The 20,570-nt window shown below is 37.7% G+C and overlaps 1 protein-coding gene across 4 annotated transcripts in view; it reads right to left on the reverse strand.

The window, feature by feature from the left end:
• Positions 1–20,570, reverse strand: part of LOC136862909 (tetratricopeptide repeat protein 39B) — a 545,055-nt gene that overhangs the window by 45,990 nt on the left and 478,495 nt on the right. For all 4 annotated transcript variants that reach the window (XM_068226207.1, XM_068226205.1, XM_068226206.1 and 1 more), the window contains one exon: positions 13,476–13,705. In XM_068226207.1, the coding sequence (XP_068082308.1) occupies positions 13,476–13,705 (230 nt within the window). The remainder of the gene's footprint in view (positions 1–13,475; positions 13,706–20,570) is intronic.

The following is a 20,570-nucleotide window of genomic DNA, read 5'->3' on the forward strand; positions in this document are numbered from 1 at the left end:
ATGTTTGGTAGGCTATTTCCAGTTTGCGTACTCGCTCCTGAAGTGCTTCTTTGTCCAGTCCATTTTTCATGATCATCTCACCCAGGTATTTGAATTTGTCTACTCGGGTGATGTCCCCGTATTACGTATGGAGTTTTGGTGGAGCCTTTTTGATGTTAGTCATTACTTCTGTTTTCTCAAATGATATCTGCAAACCAGTTTGTTCGGCAATTTCCTTTAAAATTTCAACTTGAGCTCTAGCGGTTTCTATGTTGTTTGAGAGAACAGCAATATCATCAGCAAATGCTAAGCAGTCTGTTGTGATCCCCTTGGATTTGGTTCCTATTCTCAATGGACTGTAGTTGGTTTCCTGTAATCTCACCCGCCAGGTTCTGATGATCTTTTCAAGAACACAGCTGAAGAGTATCGGGGATAGCCCATCACCTTGTTGGACTTCTGTTTTGATGTCAAAGGAATGCGAGAGTCATCCGTGGAACTTCACCTTGGATTTTGTATCGGTCAGGGGCTCTAATTAATGCCAGCAGTTTCAAATCAACTCCAAATTCATTTAAGATATTTAGCAGGACTTCCCGGTCAATGGAGTCGTATGCTTTCTTAAAGTCCACAAAGACGGACACATACTGCTTGGACCTTAGTGTACAATATCTGATGATCGTTTTGAGATTTTGGATCTGTTCAGCTGTTGAGCGACCTTTTCTGAACCCTCCTTGGTATTCACCTATTTTATGTTCGACTTGTGCTTCCAAACGCTCCAAGATGGCAAGTGATAGAATTTTGTAAGTCACGGGTAGCAAAGATATTCCTCTGTAGTTGTTGATGTTCTTCATGCTGCCTTTTTTGTGTAATGGATGGATCAAAGCTATGTTCCAATCTTCGGGTAGGGTCTCCTTGTTCCAAATTTCTTCTATTTGCTTTTGCAAGATATCAAGTGATTCCTCTGGGGCATATTTCCATCATTCTGCTACTACTGAGTCTTCCCCCGGCGCTTTGTTATTTTTGAGACGGGCAATGTGGCGCTTGGTTTCATCTCTGTCGGGTGGTCTGGAATCTGGGTACCTGAGTAAGGGTTCCTTGGTCTCAATGGGGCTTTGCGGTTTAGAGCAATTAAGTAAATTCTTGAAGTAGTCTGCCAGAATGCTGCAATTTTCTTCATTTGACGTCGCCAGTATGCCGTCCTTTCGCTCAAAGCATAGAGATGGTGGTTTATAGCCAGTGTGTTTGCGTTTGAAGGCTCTGTAGTATTCTCTGCTTTCATTCTTCCTAAAGTTTTGTTCTATCTTTTCAATGAGAGATTTTTCGTTATTTACGTTTCTCAGTTCTGAACACCCTAGCTGCTTGGGCATGTTGGGTTTTGTAGGTTTCCCAATCATTTTCTGATTTTGTAGAGTAGTACTGTTTCCACGCATTGAGTCTTTTTTGGAGGACTGATTCGCAGGTACTATTCCACCAGGCATGCTTTTTGCTTCTCTTGATTTCTGCAACGTCTTTGGCGGCCTCAACAAGGAGACTTTTGGCGTTGTTAAAGTCACAGTCATTTGGTCTAGCCTTCTCCTGGAACTCCTCGACCCTTTGCCGAAGTTTATCATTGTCGAAGCGTGTGATCTGTTTGGTTGTCTTCCTTGTGTTTGCGGGAATTGGTTTGAATTTGATAAGAGACATATAGTGATCTGAGGCCACATTGATGCCTTTCTTCACCTTCACATTCATAATCTCAGGGCTGTTTCTCCTGGAGATTGCAACATGATCAATTTGGAACTCTCCGAGAGCTTGGACGGGTGAACGCCAAGTCATTTGCTTTCTGGGTAGATGGCAAAAGTGGGTCGACATGACCTGCAGGTTGTGATTTTCGCAAATGGACACCAGTCTTTTGCCACTGGGATTGGTTCTTTTGTGAGCAGGGTAATTTCCTATAACTTTCTTGTACTTCTGTTCACGACCTAGTTGGGCATTGAAGTCGCCCAAAAGAAGCTTGACATGGTGTTTGGGGATTTTGTTTAATTTTTCATCCAGTAGGTCCCAGAAATTATCAACTTCGTCTGGATCAGACTTGTTCTTATCGTTTGTAGGAGCATGTGCGTTAACTAGGGCGTAGGTTTTGTTCGTGCATTTAGTTGTGAGTACAGACAATCTGTCATTCACAGGTTCGAAATTTGCAACCGATTTAAGGATCTTGGTTCTAACAGCAAACACGGTTCCAAGCATCACAGCTCCACTGAGGATTTGTGCTTTGGTCTTGAAAAATCGGTAGCCTTTGGATTCAAAAATCTCTTCATCTGGGTACTTTGTTTCCTGTAGGGCCATTATGGATATCTGATTTTTGTGAAGAGCTTTGGTGAGGGTTTTCAGCTTGCCAGTTTGTGTAAGTGAATTTATGTTGAAAGTTGCTAGAAAGGTTTTAGATTTTGGCTTGAGTTTTTTTTTTATTATTATTATTATTATTATTATTATTATTATTATTATTATTATTATTATTACTTTCTTTCTGCTGGAATAGATGAAATTTCAGTGGAGAGGATAAAGGCAGCAGGAGCTGTAGGCCTGCAGTAGACATATCGAGTTCTCAGGATTGTCTGGGAGAATAAGGAGGTCCCTGAGGATTAGCAAAAAGGAATAATTACCCCAATTTTCAAGAAGGGCGATAAGAAAGTATTGAAGAACTACAGGGGAATTACTCTGAAATCCCTTGTTGCTAAGATAATGGAGAGGATACAGGAAAGTAGGATAAGGTTGAGGGTTGAAAATCAGATACAGGAAAATCAGTTTGGTTTCAGAAGTCGAAGGTCAACAATAGAGCCCATTTTCATTATGAGACAACTAAAGGAAAAGCAATGATAGTATGGGAATGATATGGTGATGACATTCATTGACATTGAAAACGCACATGACAGTGTCCCCAGGACTAAAGCTTGGGACAGTCTGGTACAAAAAAGAATTGGACAGGGATTAATAAAAGTGATCATGGCAATGTACAAGGAAAGTTGTAGTTGCATGCAAACACAAGTTAGCAGGACAAATTGGTTCAAAATCACTAGTGGGCTGAGACAGTGAAGTGCTCTATCACCAATCCTCCTTACAATAGTAATAGATTACATCATGAGAACAGCAAAAGCAACATATGGAGGAAGAGAAATGAACATCATGTTATTTGCAGATGATATTGTGCTTTGGGAAGAAGGCAACATGAAGGTTCAAGAACAGTTGGATGTGGTGAATGGGAAGATCAAAGAATGTGGATTGAAAATAAGTGTAGAAAAGAGTAAAACTCTTGTTATGACTAGAGGGGAGAAAGAAGGGAAAGGTCAGATTAGACTTGCAGACAAGCCCCTGGAAGTAGTGGAGACGTTCAAATACCTGGGGAGTGAATTACTGGAGAATGCTCGACTGGATGCTGAGATTAGTAAAAGGATTCAAGCTGGAAGCTGTTTCTATCAAAGTGTAAGGAACATGTTATGGGAAAAGGATGTGTCAATGGAAGCAAAGGAAACTATGTACAAGATGTATTATGTACCCAACTTACGGAGCAGAAACTTGGCAGCCGAAATGAAGTTCTTGAGGAGTATGATACAGAAGAGTAGAAGATGGAATGAGAAAATCCAAGGAGAAATTGGAGTGGAAAAAATGAATGACAGAATAGATAGATCGAAAGATGGTTTGGGCACATAAAGCAAATGAGTGATGAAAGAATGCCACGAAGGGTGATGGAAATGCAAATGCAAGGAAGGAGGGGCCGTGGATGACCACGATTAAGATGGAAGGACACAATCCAATGCAGTATTATAGAAAGAAACCTGGACTGGGACACAGTGTTGGAGGAAGAGCAGTGGAAAGACTGAAGAAAGTAGAGAGGAACCATATTTGCCCCTACCCGGCTACAGCTGAATAATTGGAATTGATGATGATGATGAAAATTCAGTATATACAAGTTGACAGCATTTTGTGTGCGTCTTTGTGGCTACATCAATACAATCAGCATTCAACCTTTGGAGAGCATATATATGACAGTTCACAGTATTTCACAGACATCAACACAGGTCTAAAAATCTTACAAATAGAAAATAAAAGTAAATCTTTGAATTTAAAGAAGCAATTGAAATTTACATCATAAAAATGTTAACCAAACTAGCCTCAGTGATCACAAATGTTTAAAAAAAGCCCTACTTAGTTAACTCCTGATTAAAATTTTACACTTTTTGCATTGGCACTTAATGAAGCCCACAGGAGGCTACACTGACCTAAATATCTGGAATGTGTGTTAGGATATTTTTCTGTAGTAAATTCTAGGCAGTACCTTTCGCCACACAAAGCAGTCTTTATGCTATTATTTATAACATTTTTTTTTTTTTCAAGTTGTTCTACGCCGCACCGGCACAAGTAGGTCTTATGGCGATGATGGGATGGGAAAAGGGCTCGGAGTGAGAAGGAAGTGGCCTAACATTTGCCTGGTGTGAAAATGGGAAACCAGGGAAAACAATATTCAGGGGTTGAAATCCACTATCTCCCAAATGCAACTAAAAGTAATGTCTTATAAGATACTTTATTTCATCAAAATCATTAATTTGCATTTACTCCCTAATAGAAAAAAACACATAACATGACGAAGCAACATTACCCTTCTCTTTCCAATGGATAGTATCATGGCCCACGACACTCCCCTATTTCCCCTCCTCCCTCCACAGAACAAAGTTAATTTCCCACAGAATTTTCCACTCACCCCTCTCTTTAGCTACAAAGACTGGGCAAGGCCACTCACCACAGTCTGGATGCAGTTGTTGATGGTGATGGATGAGTGATTAGCAGCTAAAGTAAGTACAGAATCAATCAATCAATCAATCAATCAATCAATCAATCAATACTGATCTGCATTTAGGGCAGTTGCCCAGGTGGCAGATTCCCTATCTGTTGGTTTCCTAGCCTTTTCTTAAATGATTTCAAAGAAGTTGAAAATTTATTGAAGATCTCCCTTGGTAAGTTATTCCAATCCCTAACTCCCCTTCCTATAAATGAATATTTGCCTCAATTTGTCCTCTTGAATTCCAACTTTATCTTCATACTGTGATCTTTCCTACTTTTAAAGACGCCACTCAAACTTATTCATCTACTAACGTCATTCCACGCCATCTCTCTGCTGACAGCTCAGAACATACCACTTATTAAAATTCTAAAATCCTTTTATTTACAACCACCTACTCAATACAATACAATACAATACACTCACTGAATTATAAAATAATCATGAGGTGTCTTAAATAATGGGACATGTTTCGTTCGGCATTGTGAACATCATCAGCCATTAATGTACAAAGACTAGATCAGGGCCCTGAGCTTCAAATGATCAAAATTGTGTCCTCATATTAAAAGAATAACAATGTCGTAATAAAAAGTAATGGATAGTTTGATTCACGCAGCCAACGCTAGCGGACACCTCACACTAGTCCCAAGAATTCCAAACTCCAATTTGTGCTATAATCTGCTCTATTCATCTAAGAATTGCTAGAACTCTCCTTATATTCAAGATCGTCGTTACTCTTTAACGAGTCCATTATTGCTGTTCTATGTTACATACGATTTTAGTTTTACGGCTAGCGCGTTAATGTGGACTAGTTAACTTGTATTTCCTTCTGGCATCGAGATCATCTCTCCTACAGAATTCGCAACTATTGGAGATCATGTCATATCAACCTTATTTTCGTCGTTATGCGCCTTTTGACTGGTTCAATTTGGACTCTTACTATTCAATGAACTCTATTTCAACTCTTGTTTTTGCATAACTCAAGGAACTCCATCCTCAATAATTAATCCACGCTTCACGCACTGACGAATATTTTAATGTCCACAATATCTATTTCTTACTTTAACAACCCATGATTGTTTTTAACTTCACAGACTGCCATCGTTCAATGTATTCCACGACAAATTCTCGCTGTTAATCTGTACATAATGTTACAATCTAAGTCTAATGTTATATTATTATTTTTATTATGACATTGTTATTCTTTTAACATGAGGACACAATTTTGATCATTTTAAGCTCAGGGCCCTGACCTAGTCTTCGTACATTAACGGCTAATGATGTTCGCTATGCCGAACGAAACATGTCCCATTATTTAAGACACCTCATGATTATTTTATAATTCAATGAGTGTATTGTATTGTATTGAGTAGGTGGTTGTAAATAAAAGGATTTTACCATTTTAATATATTATCTTCAATACGGTTCTATTATGAGATTAATTACATGTAACATACCACTTAGGCGAGCAGCTCGTCTTCTTTCTCCCAATTCTTCCCAGCACAAACTTTGCAACATTTTTGTAACACTACTCTTTTGTCGGAAATCACCCAGAACAAATCGAGCTGCTTTTCTTTGGATTTTTTCCAGTTCATGAATCAGGTAATCCTGGTGAGGGTCCGATACGCTGGAACCATACCCTAGTTGGGGTCTTACCAGAGACTTATATGCCCTCTTCTTTACATCCTTACTACAACCCCTAAACACCCTCATAACCATGTGCAGAGAGCTGTACCCTTTATTTACAATCCCATTTATGTAATTACCCCAATGAAGATCTTTCCTTATATTAACACCTAGATACTTACAATGATCCCCAAAAGGAACTTTCAACCCATCAATCCAGTCATTAAAACTGTGAGGAATTTTCCTATTTGTGTAACTCACAACCTGACTTTTAACCCCATTTATCAACATACCATTGCCTGCTATCCATCTCGTAATATTATTGAGATCACGTTGCAGTTGCTCACAATCTTCTAACTTATTTATTACTCTATACAGAATATCACCATCTGCAAAAAGCCTTACCTCTGATTCTACTTCTTTACTCATATCATTTATATATATGAGAAAACATAAAGGTCCAATAATACTTCCCTGAGGAATTCCCCTCTTATTTATTACAGGGTCAGATAAAGCCTCACCTACTCTTAATTCTCTGAGATCTATTTTCTAGAAATATAGCAACCCATTCAGTCACTCTTTTGTCTAGTCCAATTACACTCATTTTTGCCAGTAGTCTCCCATGATCCACCCTATCAAATGCTTTAGACAGGTCAATCGCAATACAGTCCATTTAACCTCCTGAATCCAAGATATCTGCTATATATCTTGCTGGAATCCTACAAGTTGAGCTTCACTGGAATAACTGTTCCTAAAACCGAACTGCCTTCTATCAAACCAGTTATTAATTTCACAAACATGTCTAATATAATCAGAAAGAATGCCTTTCCAAAGCTTACATGCAACGCGTGTCAAACTTACTGGCGTGTAATTTTCAGCTTTATGTCTATCACCCTTTCCTTTATACACAGGGGCTACTATAGCAACTTGCCATTCATTTGGTATAGCTCCTTCAAGCAAACAATAATCAAATCAATACTTCAGATATGGTACTATATTCCCACCCATTGTCTTTAGTATATCCCCAGATATCTTATCAAATCCAGCCGCTTTTCTAGCTTTCAACTTTTGTATCTTATTGTAAATGTCATTGTTATCATATGTATATTTTAATACTTCTTTAGCATTAGTCTCCTCCTCTATCTGGACATTATCCTTGTAACCAACAATCTTTACATACTGCTGACTGAATACTTCTGCCTTTTGAAGATCCTCACATTCACACTCCCCTTTTTCATTAATTATTCCTGGAATGTCCTTCTTGGAACCTGTTTCTGCCTTAAAATACCAATACATACCCTTCTATTTATCACTAAAATTTGTATGACTGCCAATTATGCTTGCCATCATGTTATCCTTAGCTGCCTTCTTTGCTAGATTCAATTTCCTAGTAAGTTCCTTCAATTTCTCCTTACTTCCACAGCCATTTCTAACTCTATTTCTTTCCAGTCTGCACCTCCTTCTTAGTCTCTTTATTTCTCTATTATAATAAGGTGGGTCTTTACCATTCCTTACCACCCTTAAAGGTACAAACCTGTTTTCGCATTCCTCAACAATTTCTTTAAACCCATCCCAGAGTCTATTTACATGTTTATTTACCGTTTTCCACCGATCATAGTTACTTTTTAGAAACTGCCTCTTGACTGCTTTATCAGCCATATGGTACTGCCTAATAGTCCTACTTTTAAGACCTTCCTTTCTATCGTATTTATTTTTAACTACGACAAAAACAGCTTCATGATCACTAATGCCATCTATTACTTCGGTTTCTCTATAGAGCTCATCTGGTTTTACCAGCACCACATCCAGGATATTTTTCCCTCTAGTTGGTTCCATCAGTTTCTGAATCAGCTTTCCTTCCCATATTAGCTTATTTGCCATTTGTTGGTCATGCTTCCTGTCATCCGCATTTCCTTCCCAATTGACCTTTGGTAAATTCAGTTCCCCCGCTACAACCACATTCCTTTCCATGTCGTTTCCCACATAGCTGATTATCTTATCAAATAATTCTGAATCTGTGTCAGCACTACCCTGTCCCAGTCTATACACTCCAACGACATCAAGTTGCCTATTATCTTTAGAAATGAGTCTTACACCCACAATTTCATGTTTCTCATCTTTAACTTTTTCGTAGCTTACAAATTCTTCTTTCACCAGAATGAATACTCCCCCTCCCACCATTCCTATCCTATCTCTACGATACACTCTCCAGTTCCGTGAGAAAATTTCTGCATCCATTATATCATTTCTCAGCCATGATTCAACTCCATGATTCAACATTTCTGTAAGGTCATAATGTGACAGTTGAAGACTACTACAATCATTACTTGTTCATAATATCACTAACTCTCACTGAAACATTGACAATATTATGCAATTTAACCCATTAGCGCCGGAATTAATTTTATGCTGAGATTATTGTATTTGTTATGTTTTACTGCATGTTTGAGACCAAAATAAACTTAAAAAATAAGTTTCAGAATTTTGGGACCATTAGGTCATAAGATTTATTTTTTTTCTTTTTTGCTAGATGTTTTACGTCGCACCAACACAGATACGTCTTACAGCGACGATGGGACAGGAAAGGGCTAGGAGTGGGAAGGAAGTGGCTGTGGCCTTAATTAAGGTACAGCCCCAGCATTTGCCTGGTGTGAAAATGGAAAACCACAGAAAACCATTTTCAGGGCTGCCGACAGTGGGGTTCGAACCTACTATCTCCCGAATACTGGATACTGGCCGCACTTAAGCGACTGCAGCTATCGAGCTCGGTCATAAGATACTTAATGTTGCCATATGGCAACGCTAGGCGCTTGCACTACCTATTTTTTAACAATGAGTTTTGGAAGAAGAATTTAGGTTTTAAAGTAGTTTTTGTTTGTTGTACAATAACAATGTTGAAAATCTTTGCATTATTTATTATAAGAATATCGAATAGCACATTTTATTTACAACAGCTAAAAAAATAAAATTATTGAACAAAGGAAGAGGTATTTGATTGCACTACACAGAGACATATGTATGATTGTTGCCTGTCAAAACAAAACACTCACTGGAACATTAGAATAAAATAAAAAATAAGAAAGAAAATAATGATGCGGTTACACACTACGGAGTACCGTTAACTACAGTAGTCAATATTTTCTGAGTCAGATAAAAGCCAACTCTCAATACATGCATGCTAGACACAGGGATACAGAATTGCAGTCTTTTACTGTCTTTTATGGAGAGGAAGGAACCAGTCAATACAGTGCCCAACTTCATACTTGGAGCACACTGTTCTGACAATGGAAGAACAAGAATGGTTCGCACACCTTCTATTCTTGATTTCTGGTGTGTGCTGGACAAGATGATCAGTCCCATCATACCTTATTTCATCTGAAACACGGCAGTGTGCGAAGATCCTACACAAGAAGATGGCCTTCCTGAACCTCTAGGCAACACTTTGTACCTCTTCAGGTACACGGTGGCTACTTCTCTCCTGAAGTCTGTGGTATGTTCTGATTTCTGGATTTCCTATAGAGTAGCCAGCTATTTTGCATAGCTACATCCAACATCCATGTAAACAGGGACCAGTACCATTCCTTGCCTCAAATCCCGACCCGATAATACCCTACATTTTGGTCCTTTGCATCATTTCCGCCCATGCCAGAATTTTATTTGGAAATCAACTTAAGTCTTTCAACCATTACTGTTCATTTCAGATGCTTAGAAAACCTCTTCAAGGGAACCACTTCTTGGGTGCCACATGTTGTAGACAGCATTGTGACAACGGCATTGTCCATCCACCTTACGTAGAGGTGGCCATCATTCATTTCCATAGCAGTCTCAAATGAACCCCATTCTTTTTTTGAAAAACGAGCCTTGCTGGTCACTGGGCACTCATTAGGAATTCTATTTTCCCGTATAGTCCCAATAGCAGAATATCCAAGAAAGCTCAGATACGAGAACAGCGCTGCACCACTGAATAAATTGTCCAGGTAGAAACTGTACTGTAGATACCTTTTCTCCTCTGGAATCTCACCTAGCAGCACTAACAGAGGGCTTGCAGCTTTACCAAACACACCTTCATACTCCTGTTTTGATTTAGGCCCCTTGCCTTGGAAAAATTCAAACTTGACCAAGTAACCATCTTTTGAATTTAAACACAAAAGTTTAAAATGAAACCGTAGTGGCTTACCGCAAATAAATTGTTTGCATTTGTGGTGGCTGAAATATTGAGCCATGCATTCATCATACAACAAATCTTGCTCTGGCACAAAATTCTTGACACATTTCCCCTTCAATATTTCCATTACTGGTGAAATTATCCACACTTTATCCTTCTCATCGACATGCGTATTATCTGCAAAGTGGAGAAATTGACATATCTGGAGAAATCTGTCCCTCCTCATAGACTGAGACACAGCAATGTTTATCATATCATAATGCGTGTCCCAATAAGAATGCTTGGAGGGCAACTAATTGTATCCAGAAATGAAGAGTATGGGGATGAAGCAAAAAATGTCATCAGAACTTATTTGTGGGTCCATACAGTTTAAAAACATTGCATACATTTTGGTCTCTTGAACTAAACGTTCAATCAGCTGGTTATCTTTTATGGAAGGGAAGGAAGCAGTCAATACAGAGCCCAACTTCACACTTGGAGCACACTGTTCTGACAACAGAAGAACAAGAATGGTTCGCACACCTTCTCTTCTTGTGCTGGCCGAAATATTGAACCATGCATTCATCATATGACAAATCTTGCTCTGGCACAAAATTCCTGACACATTTCTCCTTCAACATTTCCATTACTGGCCTAATTTTCCACACTTTATCCTTCTCATCGACCTGCGTATTATCTGCACAGTGGAGAAATTGACATATCTTGTTCTTCTACTGTCAGAACAGTGTGCTCCAAGTGTGACGTGTGGCACAAATAATTCAAAAATGTCAACAATAGTCATGGATTTGTACTTGCTATAATTAGGCTCCAGAAACGTGGACAATCGCCCTATATCTAAATCAGCCCCTTTCATCCATCTTGGTTTATAATTTGATTTATTCTTTTCTGTGTCACTTATTCACTCTTTTGCTGTTTCGGGTATTGAAACAGATCTTACATCACTAGACACGGAAGGCACTTCGTCCTCTGGTAACACACCTTCACTCTCAGAACTACTTCCAATTCTTTCATTATTTGCAAGCTTTATTTCAGCACTGGCATGCAACTGTTGAGAGCTGAGATTATCAATAAGCCCGTTACCATCTTCATCACCAGAGTCTTCGTCAGTGAGTACACTTATATCGGACGGTTCCACAAAAATATCACCATCGACATCCTCAGTCAGCAGAATATCCCGTGCTTCTGAAAGGGAAAATCTCTTCCTGCAAAGAAGATGTATGAATTAAGATAAAGTAACGTGATCTGACAGCTGCAGCAATTTTACCGAGTATAAACGCTCTAAAGATTCAACAAGGACTACTATGGCATTGTCCGCCCATACTATTTCAAATGCTTACAACATATGTAATGAAGTGTGCACAACACTACTGTAAACACAATCTAATTAAAAACCTTCATTTATAAATTGTATATTCTACTTACGCAATGCTGGCAGCCATTCTTGTGGGACTCTGATAATAACGAACAGTCCACCACTTCTTGTGACACAACAATAGATTTTCAAATTAAATAAATGCGATTACTCGATTCTACAAACACTTCTCTAACTGCCAGGTGACATCACAGCCTTTCAGATCATTTCATGTTGCAAACAGTACTAAAAGAAAAAGGCACGAGAATCGTTGCCATATGGCAATGCACGGCGCTAATGGGTTAAACAATATTGTACGTATATACACATGATTTAAAGTGATTTATAGAATCTGAGGATGTTCTTGTAGAATGAAACATGTCATTTTTTGTTTAATGGTAGCTTTTTTTTTTTTACAGGTATGTAACAGTGTTATATGTGTTATAATTAGTGTTTTTGACAGGCTGAAAAGATTTAGAGTTATATTCACCAGAAATGTTCCACATTTTGAATGAGACCTCTTCATTTCAGAGCTATAGTGGTGTACCCATGTTTCATTACATATCAGAATGCACAACAAAACTAATTGTTCTTTGGCTCTGAAGTGATTCAAAAGCTTCTAAGAAATGTAAGCTCTATTAATAATAATAATAATAATAATAATAATAATGCTATTTGCTTTACATCCCACTAACTACTCTTTTACGGTTTTCGGAGACGCCGAGGTGCCGGAATTTAGTTCCGCAGGAGTTCTTTTATGTGCCAGTAAATCTACCGACACGGGGCTGGCGTATTTGAGCACCTTCAAATACCACCGGACTGAGCCAGGATCAAACCTGCCACGTTGAGGTCAGAAGGCCAGCACCTCAACCGTCTGAGCCACTCAGCCTGGCAAATGTAAGCTCTTACAGCTTTCTGAATTGCATTCAAAATTCTTGGTACCCACCCTGAAGTGACTTTGCATAAACCCAACTCTTTAATGATTGTCTGCACACTTGTACAACTTATACCACTTGCTGCACTAATTCTATGAACCCTTATTCATGTGTTATCATGAGGACAGTCTTGAACTTCCAAATTTTCTGCAAAATTATGCTGGTTTGGGATAAGGTGTAAGTGAGGTTAGAATTTACTACTTAATCAACCTTCACAAAAGGACTTGTGCCACTCGAGTATTAGACTCCAAAAGTGTAACAGCATTGAATTGTGCACACAATCTCAGCAAGATTTCTGCAGGTGTAACATTTTCATGTGCAGGAAACTCAGTAAGTATGGATGTTATTATTACAGGCATTCACTCTACATGATAACAATAAGAGGAATAACTGCAGGAGCAAAAATACAGTGTAGAGCCTGACTAAGCACTGCTACCAATTGTGCACTGTTGCCACACTAATGAGCATTAAAGTATTCTATGTCAGTTTCAAATGTCTCATTCATATCTGATTTCTCTTAGTAGAAAACTGATCTAAAACACTCAGAAATTCCACAAGAAAAATTGCAAGAATTTTTTAATTACATAAAGAAGTATTGATAATACTTACCTTCCTGACTTTCTAGCATCTTCAGGGTCTTATCAATGATTTTAAACACATTTTCTACTAACTCAAATTTTTTCCCTAAAACCTTGAATAAATTCCACAGATACAGTAATTCAAATGCAGGTAGTATTAAAGTTTTTCCTTGAGAAAAGAAACGTTCTGTTTTCTTTATAGTGAACTTTTCCATTGGAAGTGACTTTCCAGCAATTCGCTGTTTCCACTGAGGTGCATCTCTAGAAACAGAAAAAAAAAAAAGTTCTTATAATAAAAATATTTCATGCACAAGGCCAAGATATATCATTAACTATGAACAAAACATCGGTTTACTAACTACTCAAAGCAGAAGCAAATTAAAAGAAAACACAGAAAAAATGTATTTAAGGTTGTGAGGAAGAAAATTAGTAAAAATCATTATGCGATCGATAATAATCTGCTTCCAGTAGACTTCAGAACAGACATAACCATTTGACAAAGTCAGAATGGAGGCATCCAAATCCATCAAAAAGGAAAACTGCAAATAAGGAAAATATGTAACTTCCATGACCAGGGATGAGTTGGCAAAGCCATAAGAAACCTGAAGAATAAAAAGGCAACCAGAGATGGTGGGATATCAGAGGAGATGATAAAGCAGGGAGGCGACAAGGCAATAGACAACATAACTCAGCTCTTTACTCAGTTCTGGAGGGTGAAGATTTTACCAGAAAGATGGAAGAATGCAATCATAGTACCAATACACAAGAAAGGGGAAAAGAGGGATGCAAACAACTACAGAGGGATATCGCTACTAAAGGTCGGTTACAAGGTGCTGTTAAGACTACTCCTGAAAGAGGAGAAGAACAGCTCCACAGTACAGTAGATTACCAAGAGAGTTTTAGGAAAGGACAAGGGTGTACAGAACAGATCTTTACTCTGAATCAACTGATCGAGTACAGAACCTTGAAGAACAAGAAAGCTTAAACTTCAAGAAGGCATACGACTCCACAGATAAACAGATGCTGGAGAGGATTCTAAAGAATAGAGGGCCGAGCAAGTTGGCCATGTGGTTAGGGGTGTGCAGCTGTGAGCCTGCATTCAAGAGATAGGGAGTTCGAACCTCACTGTCGGCAGCCTTGAAGATGATTTTCCGTGGTTTCAAATTTTCACACCAGGCAAATGCTGGGGCTGTACCTTAATTAAGGCCACGACCGATTCCTTCTCACTCATATCCCTTTCCTATCCCATCACTGCCATAAGACCTATCTGAGTCGGTGCGATGTAAAGGTAATTGAAAAAAAAAAAAAAAAAAACAGAGGACTAGATGACACCACACAAGAACTGATAAATGAGATCCTGACAAAGGCAAGGGTGTGATTCAGCAGTCCACTATCAGAAGAGTTTGAGATCAAGACCAGGGTGAAACAGGGAGATGTTATATAACATAGCACTGTACAATATACTACAAATGGAGGAAAACAAATGACAAGATGGGGATAGCAAATACACATGTGGGGGACAAGTGGGATAACAGGGCACAGGTGGATTGCCTAGCCATTGTGGATGACACAGGGATAGTACTAATGTTTATGAACCTCATATTCATAATGATCCGTATTGATAATGTATAATACACAAAATTTCCTTAAAAATCCACCTTGGTCAATACATTTTTAAGGGAATTTTGTGTATTATAGCCATAGTAAGCAAGACAAAAGATGATGCAAAGAAACAATTCGACAACAAGAGCAAGACAGCTAGAACGATAGAGCTATGGATTGGCTACGAAAAGATAAAGCCTCTGAATAGCACCAGGGATTAGAAAACATCAGAAAGCACTGTGAAGAAGATGGAAAAGTGAAAGTACCTTGGAGAATATATAAAAGGAAAGAACAGGAGCAGTGAGGGGATGAAAGAGAGGATGAAAAAGATGAGGACTAGCTACCTTGTGAAAAGAGAAGAGTACAATAAACCGGGAAACTGGGATTTCAGCAGGACATATCAGATCAGTTGGATTCAGGAGGTCAGTTAGATTGCATAGCCATAGATCTTTCCAAAGCCTTTGATAGAGTGGAACATGGAATATTATTAAAGAAATTGGAGGGAATAGGATTGGATGTAAGGGTTATACGTTGGATAAGAACATTTCTAAATTCAAGGGTTCAGAAAGTCAATGTAGGAAATAATATATCACAGGAAGAGAAAGTCTGGAAGGGAATTGCACAGGGTAGTATAATCGGTCCATTACTTTTCTTAATATACGCAAATGATTTAGGGAACAATATAACATCGAAAATAAGATTGTATGCAGATGACATAATTGTTTATAGGGAAATAAATAACATTGAGGATTGTTCAGAATTACAAAGGGACCTTGACAGTATCCAAGAATGGGTTGAAGAAAATAATATGAAGATTAATGGAGGCAAATCAACTGTTACAACATTTACAAACAGGAGCTTTAAAACTGAATTTGAATATACTTTGGATGAGGTAGTTATCCCAAAAGATGGCAAGTGCAAATACTTAGGTGTGAGATTTGAAAGTAATTTGCACTGGAAGGGTCATGTTGACGACATTGTTGGGAAAGCATACAGATCGTTACATGTCATAATGAGACTACTTAAAGGATGCAACAAAGAATTAAAAGAAAAAAGTTACTTAAGTATGGTTCGTCCATTACTGGAATATGCAAACAGTGTTTGGGATCCTCACCAAGAATACCTAATAAAAGAACTAGATGGTGTGCAGAGGAAAGCAGCAAGGTTTGTAACAGGGGATTTCAGGAGAAAGAGTAGTGTATCAGAAATGTTAAAGGAACTTAGGTGGGAAACTTTAAGTAAGAGAAGGGAGAAAACTAGACTTATAGGATTATATAGAGCCTATACAGGAGAAGAAGCATGGGGAGATATCCGTGAGAGGCTTCGATTGGAAAATAATTATATTGGTAGAACTGACCACAAGTACAAAATTAGAAGGAATTTTAGCAGAAGCGATTGGGGTAAATTTTCTTTCATTGGGAAGGGTGTGAAGGAGTGGAACAGTTTATCAGGGGTAGTATTTGATCCTTTTCCAAAATCTGTACAGATATTCAAGAAGAGAATAAACAACAACAGAGATAATAAATTAAATGTTAGAGGGCATTCGACCAGTGCAGGATATTGTAAATAATAAATGTGTGTGATTAAATTAATTCCATCCCTTGGTCTAAGGAGTTTGGACAGCCCAAGTAGGGGACTGCCTGTAGGGGTGAAGTACAGTGGGGACTTCGAGGGCCCTGGGACCGCTACGGTAGCTGTGAAGGCCCTTCAGGAACTCTGAAAAGTGGTGGCAAAAGGGGCTCTGGTTAAGACGCAGCAGCTCGTTATGCTACTTAGGTTCCAAAATGGGTAAAATATAAATATGTAAATAAATTCAGTGTTAATTTTAATCTTATACCAGTTGTATAGTATTATTAGAAGTAATTTCACATACCGTACTGTATATGAGTTGACTATGTTTGTAAGATATTATAAGTAGAATTTTGTAAACAATATAAATTTATTAAGGATGATGTGTGTGTTTAATAGAAAAAATTATTAGCGTAAATTGTATAATATTGTATTCTAGGAAAATTTTCTTCGTCTCCTGTTAATTTAAAATTTAGTGCTTGACAATAATGTATTTTAGTGTACCATTTACCACCGAGGTAGACACCTCATTTGCAAATAAAGAGATTTTGATTTGATTTGATTTTGATTTGGAAATAGTTATGGGGTCAGAGCATGGGAAGGATCTCAGGTAGTGTGTGGTTGCGATTGGAGTCGGTACAGAGAAGGATGATTTTGCAGGGCGAATAATAGATGATAATTAAAATTTTTGACAATATTTCATCAAAATTAAATTTCCAATTGATCTCCTCAGAATGCAATTGAGTAAATGAAATATATGCGCTGTCACAATCCTATATATCCACTCGATGTTAATAATGTTCAGATTTCTAAGATCTCAATACACCCTAAAGTTCATCTAGGATCTCTCATATAAACTCAAAATAACACTCTGATCATAGAACTAAATTCAACCACTTGTTGATTTAACAATATTTTTAAATTGAAAATTAAGTCCATCACTCGTGGTGAAAACCTAAAGTCTTTCTAAAGTTATTAAACATGATATTATCTTATACTTGCTTTAGCAATCCTATAGTTCAAATTAAATATTTTCAATCACTTGCTGAAGAAATCCTACAGTTCATCTAAACAAATATACCAGATTGTTAAATAGTGCACTTGTTATATGACAAGCCCTACAGTTCATCTAGTTATTGTGAAATGATTTTAGTTTACACGACTTCGAAGAGAAACCTAAAGTTCATTGAAATATGACTTGAAGTCTCCTACAATTTCTACAAGCAGAATTCACACAGTTAAAAATTATGAAGAACTTTTCATTATTAAAAGGTCAGTTATTGTCTAAGTGTAATTACTCACTTAAGAAAAGGTAAAATACACTTATATCACCTGTGTTCTGCTCATGAGAATGGATGAAGTACAGCTCTGCAGCTTGGTGACAGGAACTTCTGCAGCGAACAGCCCGAACTCAAACTCAGCACCAGCAGCATACCACTTTCCATCCCACGACGACACCACGCTTTAAACCCTCGTAGATACCACGATTAATACCTCACTGGACACCATGAATGTCCCTCGAAGACACCATGAATAATCTCACGCTGGGTATGACATTCTACGTAGTGTCATATTACGACACTTTGCCAAGATTTCTGGTGTTTTAAAAAGAAATGTTGAAACACGGGAAAGTTCAATTGACACTATACAGCGAGTTGTAGGACTTTTAATTATCATTAACGAATTGTATTTCACACTGACATAAGTTAAAATGCACCGTTTATACTCACACTTTAGCACTATGGCATTAAATACGTGACTTGGAATAGCACAGTCTATGTCGCAGTTTGAGCTATAAGTCAAGTTACTGTAGTAGGGGAAAGTCGGGAGGTATCGGACAGTTTAACTTTTCTGCCATAATTTTTTTATGGAATAGGAAAAAAATCATGCAATGCATTTTATAAGCATCTATATTCTTATATCAACGTACTCACTAGAATATATTTAATCACAATTAAAAACACGGACAATATTAACATATTAAGGAGGTCATTACACTTTTGTAGGTTTGAAAAATGGAGGGTGGTATCGGACGGTCAATCTTTTTAAACAAAAATTTATTTGTTTCACATTCAAAATATAACAAATTAACGTTTAGCCATTCTGCAAACATCACACTCATTAGCGTTGAAGATTCTAATCGAATGTTCAAGAAAAAGACATGAAATTTAGCCACACACAGTCCTATTAATTACTGAATATTTGAGTGGAATAGTACTTCAAATAGTTCACAATCGTAATTGTATACGAGAAATGCAACTCAAGACTAATGAAATTATCATTAATTGAAAGTGTAATTCATCACGCACAATTTGCTATTATACTTGTCACTGTAAATGATCATAACAGAGTTCAAATATGTGAGCATAGCTGCCAACTTTTAGAAATAAAAAATAGTAAGATTTGTTTCCGTTTGTTTCATTCTTGGATTTCAACACACATATTGCGCCAAGATCTGAGTGAAAAGAGACAGGATAAATGGCATGCATACCTACAGTTACAATGTGATTTGATCATTCAATTTAAAATCTTAAACAAAAAAAACCATTAAAATGGTGACAAGAAAATGTAGGTACCTAATCACTCTCATTTATGACACATACATACATACATACTAATAATGCAAACGAACCTCGATATCTCAAAACTCCATTACTCGACTTTTCAGTATCTCGAACTAACTTATATTTTCCGGCCGTTTGTCCTATTCTTCACGTGTATTTATTTCTCTATTTTCGAAATTCGGTTATACGAATTTCTCGATTTCTCGAAGCAAACGTTTCCTCCCTTGAAGCAAAAAATACTCTGTAACTCGAATTTTGTGCAGCATTAACTGTTAACAAGTAAAGAAAGGGTTCCAGTGAAGCGGGAATCTAATATGACGGGAACCGAAAAACTCGAACTTCTAGTGATCGGCAAATCCTCACCGTTTCTGGGGTGTCAATTAATTATCGGTCGCGTACGAAAGTAACCCCCGAAGTCGCGGATGACGAGCTCCAGCATTCGGCTGCGTGATACTGACGAAAAGTTTCAACGTGAAGGAAGGAAAGGTTAATCGCAACAAACAGAAGAGACTAACGGATTTTTTCCAAAGGTGTTAACGGAGCTATGTTTCTTATTGCACTACTGTATACCGTTTTCTAAAAAGTAACTATAATAAGGGTTATAATTAAATCAATCAATCAATACTGATCTGCATTTAGGGCAGTCGCCTAGGTGGCAGATTCCCTATCTGTTGTTTTCCTAACCTTTTCCTAAATGATTTCAAAGAAATTGGAAATTTATTGAACATCTCCCTTGGTAAGTTATTCCAATCCCTAACTCCCCTTCCTATAAATGAATATTTGCCCCAGTTTGTCCTCTTGAATTCCAACTTTATCTTCATATTGTGATCTTTCCTACTTTTATAAACACCACTCAAACTTATTCGTCTACTAGTGTCATTTCACGCCATCTCTCCGCTGACAGCTTGGAACATACCACTTAGTCGATGCCGTAAAATAGAGTTTCTTTGTATATTTTTAAGTATCGGCACCGTTAAACATAACGTATTCAGTGTAAGACCGTAGATACATATGATTCAATTATATGCTATACATGCTCAAAAACGGTATTCCCTATATATCGAAATTTCGATAACTCGAAATTTATCTCCCGAGGTGATTCGCATAATAGTTTCCTTTATTAGACTGTAAAATGAAAGGAAATTTAATTTTATAGGTATCTCCGAACACTTGGAGATAACGTTTGTTATGGTTTTTGGCCATAACGTGGAGAGGAAATACCAGAAACTCTCACCGACACAACTCCCTGAAATACATTCAACTCATTAAAATTATGAAGTAAGAATAAACAAAAATGCAGTGAAATACGCGAAACTAGCACATACAAAACAGATAGGTATGTCTCATAGATTATTAACGTACGACTTAACCGCTAGAAAAAACACGTGGCA

This window comes from Anabrus simplex, chromosome 2 (assembly GCF_040414725.1).
Source record: "Anabrus simplex isolate iqAnaSimp1 chromosome 2, ASM4041472v1, whole genome shotgun sequence".
In the NCBI taxonomy this organism is placed as follows: Eukaryota; Metazoa; Arthropoda; class Insecta; order Orthoptera; family Tettigoniidae; genus Anabrus; species Anabrus simplex.